The sequence below is a fragment of the Phascolarctos cinereus genome, unplaced genomic scaffold, assembly GCF_003287225.1.
Source record: "Phascolarctos cinereus isolate Bilbo 61053 unplaced genomic scaffold, phaCin_HiC Scaffold_4;HRSCAF=312, whole genome shotgun sequence".
Taxonomy (NCBI): domain Eukaryota; kingdom Metazoa; phylum Chordata; class Mammalia; order Diprotodontia; family Phascolarctidae; genus Phascolarctos; species Phascolarctos cinereus.
In genome coordinates, this window is record NW_027555847.1 from 501,779,778 (window position 1) to 501,792,370 (window position 12,593).

The following is a 12,593-nucleotide window of genomic DNA, read 5'->3' on the forward strand; positions in this document are numbered from 1 at the left end:
GCCCTGCTCACTTTGGGGCACCCCAACTTGGTCTGTAGTTCTGGACAGAGCCAATTTCCTGTTACATACATAGCTTCATTTCCCAGAACCGAAACTCACAGGACTCGCAAGTGGCAGTGAGACTGAAACATGTGTCTCATATACTTTTTCATGAGTGAGTGGTTTGTCTGCTATTAATAAACCCTATTTATTAGAGGTGGATTTGGCTCTGTTTCTGTTCCTTGATATTCAGAACAAGAAAGAACACAAACATTAATGGAAATCATAGATAGCAAGGGATTTATGAGATAAATAGATTGAGGAAAACGATGATTTAACCCTTGAAGAAGGCTGAGGATTGTTGTTTGTCCTTCCTTCACATCAGGGAGATAGGCAAGTGAATTGGACTTAAGTGGGGCATGGCTGTGCAGTTACCAGCCTCACTTTCTTCTCCAGAGCCATCTGGGTCTAGTGGCAAGATATAGATCCCAAGAAGTCTGAGAATTTCAAGCTGGTAGGGGAGATTTTTTTTTAATTAAAGGTGCTTCTTCATTCCCATCAATTTCCATCATTTAAGTAGGTAACTATTTACCCCACCTATATAGGAGATTACAAGGTAGTGGATAATAGACTACCCTTGGAGTTAGTAAAACCAGGGTTTGATCCTGCATGTGGTTTATACTTGCTGTAAAACCATGAATAAATTACTCAATATTTTCTGATTTCTCTAAGATGACAAGCTCCTGGTCCGTACTGGTGATAGGAATTTCCACACAGATGCAAATACATGTCTAGAACTCCAAAATATATGAGATTTTTCTTATATGCATAAATGTATACCAGTTATTTTATTACTAAAAATAATTCTGTTCTGTATCACTCTTTAGAAATTATGTCTTTTTTTTTTCCTGTTCTTTGTGAGGCAGTTGGGGTTAAGTGACTTGCCCAGAGTCACGCAGCTAGTGAGTGTTACGTGTCTGAGGTCAGATTTGAACTTGGGCGCTCTTGACTCTTGCTCTATCTGCTGTGCCACCTAGCTGCCCCATAAATTATGTACTTTTGAAAGATGAAATGGAATGTTAAGGGAAAAAATGATTTGCATGTCTAATATCCAACCCATTTTTTCTCCTTGAATAAAAACTCCTCTCTGCTACAAGAGTACATTAATGACACAAGCTTTAAAAACACTGGCTTCTATTGCTCTGTCATGGTATGGCTACATAAGTAGTTTAAAAATAATCCACTTTATTTCTCTGCTTGGCATTATTTGCATAATGTGAAAAACACATTGATCCCTTGAAATAGCCAGCCCTGATACAACTAGCTTGTTTTGAAGAAGGGTTTCCTGACCTTCTTTGTGTCATGGACCCCTTTGGCTATCTGATGAAGCCTGTGGATCGCTTCACAGAAGAATATTTTAAATGTGTAAAATGAAATGCAAGGGATAAAAAGAATGGAAGGAATTAAGCATTTATTAAGCTCCTACTATGTGCCATTCCCTGTTCTAATACTTAACAAATACATCATTTGATCCTATTATATTGACATAGTTATTCACGTTCTTAAGTTAATGACCAACAGGTTAAGAATCCCTGCTTTAGAGGGAGGAGAAAATGCCACCACGTACAATAGACTTACAGGTTTTCAGGACCTTTGGCCCTGCACACTTCTGCATGGCCATTGCAGACGCATCGTCCACCAATGCTGATGTCCTTTATGCTGTAATAATACTGAAAGAGAGCAGAGATGACCACACAGGTTTGAGTATACATCTACAAACTCCCCCACCTGCTCCCATTCCCCAATGCTCAGCCCACTTTGGCCATTCCCTCCTTCTGTTTTTTCCCCTCTTCCCAACAATCTCACCACCACAAACAGTAGTTATATTACAAGTGGCCCTTGCTTTATGAACAGCTCAGTTCCTGAAAAGTTTTAAGTAAAATGTGAGGTTATTTGTAAATCATATTACATTTTAAATGTAGGGGGTAGAAGATGGGGAATCTTTTGTTGTTCACTTGTTTTCACTCATGTCCAAGTCTTGGTGACCCCATTTGGGGTTTTCTTGGTTGAAGACATTGGGATAGTTTGTCATTTCCTTCTCCAGCTCATTTTCCAAATGAGGAATTGAGGCAAACAGGGTTAAGTGACTTGCCCAGGATCACACAGCTAGCAATGTCTGAGTCTGGATTTGAACCCAGGAAGACGAGTCTTCCTGATTCCATGCCCAATGCTCCATCTGCTGAACCACAAAGCTGCCCCAGGTCTCTGGGGAGACTTGCTTACTATTAAAAAAAAAATCCTACTGCGAAGCCTTTGGTAAAGCAATTAATCATTTCCTAATTTATCTAATCTATCTGTTTTAAAATCATAGCTCTGGCACTCTACTATCCTTTTGCTTATAAGTCACTTCATAGGGATCATACGATTTAGATCTAGTAGGGAACTAATTAGTCCAATCCCCTCATTTTATAGACGAAGAGCCGAGCCCTTAGCTGTAGTAATAGCTAAGATTTACACAGGTTAAATAGTGCTTTACATACAGTATCTTATTTGATCCTCATAAACACCCTGTGTTGCAGGTGCTATCATTATCCTCATTTTACAGATGGGAAAACTGAGGCTGAGAGAGGTTAAGCAACTTGCCAGGGTTACCCAGCTAGTGAGAATCTGAGACAGGTTTTGAACCCAGGACCTTTGATTCCAAATCTAGTATTCTTTCTGCCATACCACACTGTTTTCTCTGAGCATCACTTTCTTATTTACAAAATGGGTATGATAAATCTACCTCTACTTACCTCACTGGGTTGTTGTAAGGAAAGTGGTTTTTTTTGGGGGGGGGTTAGGCAATTGGGGTTAAGTGACTTGCCCAAGGTCACACAGCTAGTGAGTATTATGTGTCTGAGGCCAGATTTGAACTCATGTCCTCCTGACTCCAAGGCCGGTGCTCTATCCACTGTGCCACCTAGGTGCCCCTGTGAGGAAAGTGTTTTGCAAAAGGTAGAGTATAATCTTGAGCTATTATTATACCAGGATTTTCATAAATTGAATTGCTTAAAATAAGGCACACATGTATTGCTCTTACTCCGGGGTTGCCCACTTACTATCGAAAGATGGCACTCTCTCAATTCCTCCAAATTATTATGGCAGTAAAGTTGGAGCTGGTATAGCCTCAGGTAGGCCAGTGAGAACAATCTTGTCAGCAGCAGTCTTTGAATTGGAAAAGAGGATTGTTTATTTAATCTTTTTTTTTTAAATAATCATTCTAAAGACTTCTAATCATTTAATGACATGACTTTGCTTTTCCTGGCTAAAAACTGTCAGAGCTTCCTGATGAAACCATGACTTACAGCCTTTTCAGCAGAATTACCCAGTATTAACAGTACTTTCTTTTATATGTCAACACTCAGACTTCAATTTTGACAATTGAAGAGATTTCTCATCTGCTACTAGGAAAGGCCAACCTCCCCATAAGTAGTAAGGACTAGCTTTTTATCCCTATAGCATCCATAACCTGTATTGAAGGATAATTTCCATTTTATTCTCCACTATAGGAACCTTAGAGATTGTGAGAGGTCACGACTTCGCATTTCTGCAATTGGTAGAAAGGGCAGCCAGGTGGCACAGGGGACAGAGTGCCAGGTCTGAGGTCAGGAAGACTAATCTTCCTGAGTTCAAATTTGGCCTCAGGCACTTACTAGCTGTGTGACCCTGTGTAAGTCACTTAACCCTGTCGGCCTCAATTTCCTCATCTGTAAAATAAGTTGGAGAAGGAAATGGCAAACCGGTCTAGTATCTTTGACAAGAAAACCCCAAATGGGCTCACAAATAATTGGACATGACTGAAAAACAACTGAACAAATGGTAAAAAGCTAATCAATGCAAAAAAAAAAATCATAAGCAAAGGGCGAAGTTCAAACTCAAGCAGCTGCAGAAGATATTCAACTTAATAAAATCAGCAAGGCCAGAATCATGGCTTAGATCCAAATGACCGAGAGCAATAAAAACTCATTCCAATTTCAATCGAATCAAGAAGCCTAGTCTATCCCCTCACCCCATAGTGTATACTATTTATGATCCAACCTGGTCCCTGCCCAGGGACCCCAGCCCTCTTACAGGATTCCTCAGGGTACAACCTGGCATTAATGGTAGTAGGCAGGCGACTCACACACCCATAGGATTGCTAGCCCTCCCTCCATTATCAAATGAAATAATAATTATAATGTGTTCAATACAATGCTTTGCACATTTTGTTGTTTCAGTCATGTCCAACTCTTGGTGAGCTCATTTGGAGTTTTCTTGGCAAAGATACTGCAGTGCTTTGCCATTTCCTTCTCTAGCTCAGATGAGGAAACTGAGGCAAACAGGGTTAAATGACTTGCCCAAGGTCACCCACCTAATAAGGGTCTGAAACCTGATTTGAACTCAAGGGGCTGAGTCTTTCTGACTTCAGACTCATCACTCTATCCACTACACCACCTAGCTGCCCCACCTGGCAGACAGTAGGCACTTAGTAAATGCTTATTCCATTCCTCAATGCCCCTTTGAAAAGTTTTCCAGGCTACGGGAAAATTAGAAAAATATAGAAAAATTTCTTTTCTCTCTCCCTACCCTACTTCCCCAAACCCTCATATGGGTATAACTCACAAGAGAAATGTTCCCATGCCTTACGATCACAAAAACACTTCAACAATCATGGTTACACTGGAGAGACCTCTCCACTATCAGGAATGAAGTGAAAGGAACATGAAGTAATAGTGTTCTTTTGATGTCTGAAAACAGCACACGCTCAGAGTGCAAAGCAAACCTTTTATCATTTGTCATATTACCTCTGAGATAATGATATCTGCCTTACCAGCTTCACTGAGCTGTTAGAGGCATCAGATGAGAGAGCACATGTTCAAGTTCTTTGAAAATTATAAGTCGCTTTACAAAGGTAAATAGATTATAAAGAGCAACAAAAGAAATTAACCAACTCCAATTCAGACCTGGTAATTCAAATGAAACCATCTCCTTTACCACCAGCATTACTGATTTCCCAAACCAGCAGTCTTTTTGGTTTTATTTTGTTAAAAAGGAACACACACACACGTACACACACACACATACACACACAGACCAAGAATTTGTGTTTATGTGGGTTATATCTGTTGATATCTGCTGAACAAAAAGCTAATTACATGTTAACATAACATTTTTATAAAAAATAATGAAGAGTAGCACTGTTTTACATATTTTCGTAATTCTCTATAATGTCTGGCTTAATAGAAGATGGTTTGATTCTCATATTCATGTATTCAATCTATTGCGATACAGTATTCCAGTTGAGGTTGATGAAGAAAATCCAGCCTCACACAGTTATATAGCTGGAAAAGGGAGATGTATTTTAATAGGTAAATAATATCTCAGTATTATTCACAAAGAGTTGGACATAACTGGAAATGACTAAACAGGAACAATTATTATGAAAACGGTTTTGACCCACAGACCCCTGTGGGCCACACCCGGAGAACCGCTGCTCTAAAACTAATTAAATTAATTTAATTCAGTAACCCAAATTAAAAACCAAAGACCAAGAACTCTTGAAATTACTTACCCTTCTAGTGACTGTCGGGTCTCGCTGGGCTTTAGAGATCAGGTGTCCCAGAAGGGTATTGGTCCGGAGAAAACGCAAGCGGATGTTGGTTGCCTTCGTAAACTCTCTCAGAGTAGGAGAGAATGTAAAATTTTTTGCTCCTGGACGACCATTTACTAAAGAAACCACGACCTAGTAAACCATAAAAGATTTTTCCATCAAACTTTAGGAAAGTTCGCTAACAAACTGTGTTCCAAACAGGTGATCTTGATTGCTTTTTGTTCATTGTCAGAACAGTATGTCTGCCATAAATTTTGTCCACTTTTGAATGTCGTTTCTTACAACCTCCCTTGTTACACTCACCTCTCCATTTTCCAGTGGTACAATCCGAGAATATTCAGTGGTGCAGATAACATCATTGTCTTCAGTGATAGGTATGTTGGCTTCTGTCCCAAACTGTTCCCAACAGTCTACTTTAGAGTCTAACAAGGAAGCATTTTCACATTGAAATATAAATTTGCCCACAGAAAAGTCTCAGCTCTATATTAATTTGATATAAAGAGATGAAAAACTAAGCGCTAGGAAAAAATCAATGTACAGACTGACACATTATAGTTTTAAGTGGCTATATGTGTGTGTGTGTGTGTGTGTGTGTGTGTGTGTGTGTGTGTGTGTGTGTAACATTTATTTGCATTTCAAGATGCCACCTTTCATATCACTCTAAGTCCCTTGACTTTCAACAGCAATATTTGGAGTAATGAGACTCAAGTCCTCAGCAGGCAAATTGACCCCTAAATAATCTACTGTGGAGAACCCATCCCTATGGGTCACTTCATAGGCAATGTCCTTCCAATGTCAATATCTTATATGGTTTAGAGGCATCCTCAGAAAGTCTCTCTACATGATGGATACAGATGCAGGCTAGGTGGTCCACAAGACAATACTCATTCACATAGCAGTGAGCCTTTCTCACTATTGAGTAAAAGAAAGAGACTGTTCTACTGGAGGACACATAGCTACCTACCTAAGAGAAATGAACAGGGACTTCATCATGAGAGACATTCTGACCTTCCACTTTTCCATGTGGTGGTACCTTAAGATTGAACTCTTGCATGTGCACATATCCAATAAAAATTTGTTAAGCACCTACTATGTGCCTGAGGAGTTGTATTTCAAAAGAGTATAAGTTACTAGTACTTCACTAACTCTATCTAAAGATTAAAATTTCAAAGAATATATTCTGATGACCTCTTGCAAATACTTTTAGTCTGCCATGATGAGGATGGATATGATGAGAGTTGATGAGAGAACAGTGTTTTGCAAGCCTCAGAGCACCCACATTTGTGTATATTACTTACGAGCAAAAAACTGCCAAGGCAAGTAAGTTCTTCCATAGTCTACTGATCTTTCCAGGACCCAGAGATCAGGACGAGGAGAATTAGCAAATTTGATGAGCACATAGGCCACATGGAAAAGCTATCGAAGACAAAAAAGATGAAGAAATTCATGCAACTACAAGTAGTAGAGGCTGAAGTTGTAGGCTATGTGAATTCATTCATAACATGAGCTAAGAAAAAGAAAAAAAAACTGTGAGGCAATAAGTTCCTGATACCAAGCACCTAATTTATCCTTCAAAGTCAGGGATTCAATCACAGAATCACAGAACCTCAGAGCTGGAAGGAATTCCAGAGGCCATCTTCTCCTGAATAAGAATTTGTTTGGGAGTCTAGAACCGTGATCTCAATGGCATGAGAAAAATCACCCCAACAAAGTAGATCAGTAACCATTCTACAACTTATGGTCTTGTAGTGTGGCCAGAGACCCTAGGAGTGTAAGCGAATTTCACAGGATGACGCAGCCAGGAGGTTTCAAAGGCAGGACTCCTGACTTCAAGGCCAGCTCTCTAAACACTGTAAAATTGCTGCATCTTCTTAGAACAAGAACCCCCAGCACAGCACATCCTGAGAAGCAGTCATCTGGACTTTGTCTGATTACTCCTGGTGGGGGAGAAAGCATGACATACAGAGGCAGCCCACTCCACTTTGGGATAGCTCTTGTTGGGAAGGTTTCCCTCAGTAAAAATATGTAACATATATACATACATGTGTGTACATGTATTCTATTTCATTATTTATTCATTCATTTACTTATTTATTTATTTTTCAGTTTCAGCATTCACTTTTATAAGATTTAGAGTTCTAAATTTCCCCTGTCCTTCTACTCACCCCTCTCCAAGATGGCATGCAATCTGCTATAGGCTATAGATGTACATGTATTTTATAGAGAGAAAAAGAGAATGGGAGAGGAAAGAGAGAGAAGGGGGAATGAAGAATGGGAGGGAAAGAGGAAAGAAAGAAAGAAAGGAGGTAGAGAGGAAAGGCAGAAAAAGAGAGGGGAGAGGACAGGGACAAATGGAGGAAAAAGAGAAAGAAAAAATGTTGTATACAGTAACAGCAATATTGTTTTAAGAACAACTTTGGGGGCAGCTAGGTGGTGCAGTGTATAGAGCACAGGCCCTGGATTCAGGAGGGTCTGAGTTCAAATCCAGCCTCAGACATATAACTCTTACTAGCTGTGTGACCCTGGGAAAGTCACTTAACCCCATTGCCTAGCAAAAAAAAAAAACAACTTTGAGCAAATAAGTCATTTTGACTATTATAAATATCTAAATTAGCTACAAAGGACTGTACTCAAAGCATAAGGTACAACTTCTGCAAAAGCATGATGATGGGAGCAGTAATGTCACGTGTGTGGAACAAAAAGAAGGGCCATATGGCTAGACCATAGACTGCATGAAGGGGAGTAATGTTAAATAAATCTAGAAAGGCAAGTTGGAGCCAAGTATGTATTTGAGACAACAAGTAGTGTAGTGGATGGAGTATTGAACTTAGAATCAGGAAGACCTCAGTTCAAATTCTGCCCTAGACACATACTTGTGATGTTGGGTAAGTCACTTAATCTTTCTTAAAATGGAGACAGTAATAGCACCTAACTCATGAGGTTATCAAATGAGATTGTATATGTACATTACGCAGCAAATCCTAGAGTGCTGTATAAACATTAGCTATTATTATTCATCCTAGGGGTGATAGAGTGCCACTAGAGTTTATTCAGAAGGGGAGTGATGTGGTCAGATCTATAATTTAGGGAGATCCCTTTGTCAGCTATGAGGTCAATACACTGGAGATGCAAGAGACTTAAGGCAGGGAGACCAATTAGAGTCTATGGTAATAGCCTAGATGAGGAGTAGCAAGCACTTGAACTAGGAAAGTGATTATGTGAGTGGAGTAAGGAGACAACAGCAAAAGAATTGACAAAACGAGGCCAATGATTAGATGTGAAGGGTGATGGAGAGAGGAGTGAAGGACGTCTTCAAGGATGCAAACCTAGTTTGTTGAAAAGATGGTGATGGTCTCAACAAAAATAAGAAAGTTTAGAAGACCAAGTTTTAGGGGAAGAGAGGGTCTATTTTGGACATGTTGAGTTTGAGATGACGCTAGGACATCTGCTGATGTAAAATAGACACCCCTCTGATTAATGTTTAAACCCCTAGACAGTTTGGCCCCGACCTATCTTTCCAGCCTCCTTGGACACTCCCTGATCCAGCTAAATCAGCCTTCTCTCCATTATTCACATCTAACATTCCAACTCCAATCTCTATGTCTTTGCATTGGCTATTCCACATCTGAAATGGACTCCTTCCTCACCTTAAGTCTCAAACAGTCCCTCTCTTCCTTTAAGATATACCTTAAATTGTGTCATAGCTCAGTTCTGTATTTCCCCCTGGTGCCTAGTGTAACGCTCTTTACAAGCTGAATCAATGTTTGTTATATTATGTTGTCTTTTCCATCTCAGAGAGGATACATGAAGCAAAAAAATCTGTTGGAAGCAATAGCATTCAGCAAACATTTATGAAGTAGATGCCCATCAGTTGGGGAATAGCCAAACAAATTGTGGCACGTGAACGTAACAGAACATTATCGTGTGATAAGAAATGATGTGTGTGATGAATACAGAGAAGCATGGAAAGATCTACATGAGGGGCAGCTAGGTGGTGCAGTGGATAGAGTACCAGCCCTGGAGTCAGAAGTTCCTGAGTTCAAATCTGGCCTCAGACACTTGACACTTACTAGCTGTATGACCCTGAGCAAGTCACTTAATGCCATTGCTAGCCAAAAAAAAAAAAAGATCTACATGAGCTGATGCAGAAAGAAGGAAGAAGAGCCAAGAAAACAATGTACACAGTGACTACAACAATGTAAATGGAAAGAATGACATCCCCCCAATCAAAAGTAAATGTAACAAAATTCTAAAGATCAAACAGGACTCAAAGGAAGAGATATGAGAAGACACCCTCAAGGCCCACTCCTCTGTGGAGATGGGATGTCCACAGGTTTTTACACATTGAAAGGGTTTCATACTTTTTCAATCTATTGATTAGTTGTTCTGACTTTTTTTCTCTCTCTAAAAAATATTATTTGTTCTATGAGATGGCTTTGGCAGTGGCGGGGATGGGGATATTTAGGATAAATATGGTGATAAAAGAAACAGAAAGTGTCAATAAAAACTTATTTTAAAAACAAACAAACAAAAAATATATACCTTAAGTACCATCTTCTGCATGAAACCTTTCCTGCTCCCCCCAACTGCTAGGTGCCTTCTCTCTAAACTACCTTGTGTTTAACTACTTTGTACATATTTATATTTATGATATATAGAGGTTTATCTATCTCTGTGTATAGATATCTATCTACAGATATCAATCTATCTATAGAAATGGATATATCTTGATTGATCAATCGATAGATATAGGAGATAGGTCAGAGGACAGTGGAAACCTGAAACATTTAAGAACTGGGTTGAAGTTGGAAATCAGGGCATGCATGGGAAATGGTCTGAGAAAGTGTTGTTTGTCCTTCATTTTTGAAGAGGACCAGTGACATCGCAGGTGATGTCTTGATCCTCATGTGAATTGTATTTAAGTGAGGCAGAGTTGTACAAAGTCATCAGCCCCATTGTCTCTTTCAGAGTCATTGAAGTCCAGTGGTAGGACAAAAGTCAAGATGACTGGTGATGGCCCAGGAGGCGGGAAGGTAGGTAGAGGGATTGGCACTTACTATGTGGGTGAAAAACAGACTTACAAGGGGTGAAGCATACACATCTGGATTTGTGTTTCTCTGTTTAAATTCTGTGTCCCCTTGCCCCATCACCCAGTAAGCTCCTCAAGGCTAGGGGCTAATATGTTTTCATCTTTGTCCCCCACACTTACCACAGTGTTTCACACACAGCAAGCACATGTTGAATCGAATGCTTGCTGAATTATGACCCTTGAAAAATATTTAATTTAGATCAATTGGCCCTCCTCTATTTCGGTACCTCAAATGAAAATAATGGTCAAAGTTCATAATTATAAAGCGCATTGAAAATCATAGAGTAACAAACAACTTCTTGGAACAAAATTTTCTAAAAATACAGATATTATTTAGCACAAAAGAATTCCTAGGAAACTTAAGAATTCACTTTTGCAAATCAGAACAAATGTATCAAACCCCAAACCAATTCTTATTAAGGTATATAACTACAAAGCATAAAAGGATCATAGCTATAGAGCTGGAGGGGACCTCAGAGTGCACTGGTCCAATCCTCTCAGGTTGAGGACGAGGACCCGAGGGATGTGAAATGAATTTGCCCAAGGTTACAAAAAGTAGCAGAGCTAGGATTTGAACCTAGGTACTCCGACTCCAAATCCAACATTTCTTTCATTAATACAAATCTAGGTGGCACAGTGGGTAGAGTGCCAGGCCTAGAATCAGGAAGATTCATCTTCATGTGTTCAAATCTGACTTCAGACACTTACTAGCTGTGTGATCCTGGGCAAGTCACTTAACTCTGTTGGCCTCAGTTTCCTCATCTATAAAATGAGTTGGTGAAGGAAATGGCAAACCACTCCATTCTCCCTACCAAGGAAACCCCAAATGGGGTCATGAAGACATGACTGAAACTACTGAACAACAGTGATTTAGTGCAAGAAAGCTGAACAAGGAATCATGAGAGACCTGAATTTGAATTGTGGCTCTGACACTATCTGATTAATTCTGAGTAAGTGACTCAACCTTTCCAACCTTTAGTTCCCTCATCTATGAAGTGGGGATAATAAATCCATTTCTGGCACCTACTGCTTGTGTGACCATGAGCAAATTACTTAACCTTTCAGCACACCCAGACAACTCTCTCTAAGACTCCAAATTAAAGAGGAGTTGCTGGTCGGCATAGGTGGGAGTATTTTCAATACACTAATGAAATCATAGGCCCAGAGAAAACAAACAGAAAACTACCTCACACATTTTCTGTGAGGAAAATAAATTTGCAAACTCATATAAATATCAATTTTGAATTCATTAAATATAACATCTATTATAGAGGTTCTTAATCTAGGGTTTTTGAACTTGTTTATTAAAAATTTTTGATAAATACATTCACTACAATTGGTTTCCTTTGTAATATCAGATATTTTATTTTACACATTTAAAAATATTCTTTGGAGAAGGGGTCCATAGGTTTCACCAAATTGCCAAAGGCTTCCATGACACAAAAAAGGGTAAAAATTCCTATCCTACTGTATGAATTAATAATAAATATTAATAATAGCTATGGATATAGTGGCCATAGGTTTAATGGAATATTCATCAAAGTCACTCAAAATCCTCTTTGGGCCCCAGTTTTCTCATCTGTAAAATGGAAAGTTGAGATAGATGACCACTGAGGTTCCTAATGATCTACAATTCTGTAATCATCTAAAATGTGTACAAACATCCTCCACTAATTTCATCCCCTCACATGTGAATTCAGATTTGTTCAGTTATTTTTCAGTTGTGTCTGACCCTTTGTGACCCATTTGGGGTTTTCTTGGCAAAGCTACTGGAGTGGTTTGCCATTTCCTTCTCCAGCTCATTTTATTGATGAGGACCTAAGAATAACAGGGTTAAGTGACTCTCCCAGAGTCACATAGTTAGGAAGTGTCTGAGGCTGGATTTGAACTCAC

At 39.3% G+C, this 12,593-nt stretch overlaps 1 protein-coding gene across 2 annotated transcripts in view; it reads right to left on the reverse strand.

Annotated features, from left to right (window-relative positions):
* Positions 1 to 12,593, reverse strand: part of LAMA3 (laminin subunit alpha 3) — a 319,129-nt gene that overhangs the window by 238,463 nt on the left and 68,073 nt on the right. For both annotated transcript variants that reach the window (XM_078153463.1, XM_020968691.2), the window contains exons 3-6: positions 6,910 to 7,027; positions 5,915 to 6,033; positions 5,573 to 5,743; positions 1,618 to 1,709 (exon numbers count right to left, since the gene is read on the reverse strand). In XM_078153463.1, coding sequence (XP_078009589.1) covers positions 1,618 to 1,709; positions 5,573 to 5,743; positions 5,915 to 6,033; positions 6,910 to 7,027 — 500 coding nt within the window. The remainder of the gene's footprint in view (positions 1 to 1,617; positions 1,710 to 5,572; positions 5,744 to 5,914; positions 6,034 to 6,909; positions 7,028 to 12,593) is intronic.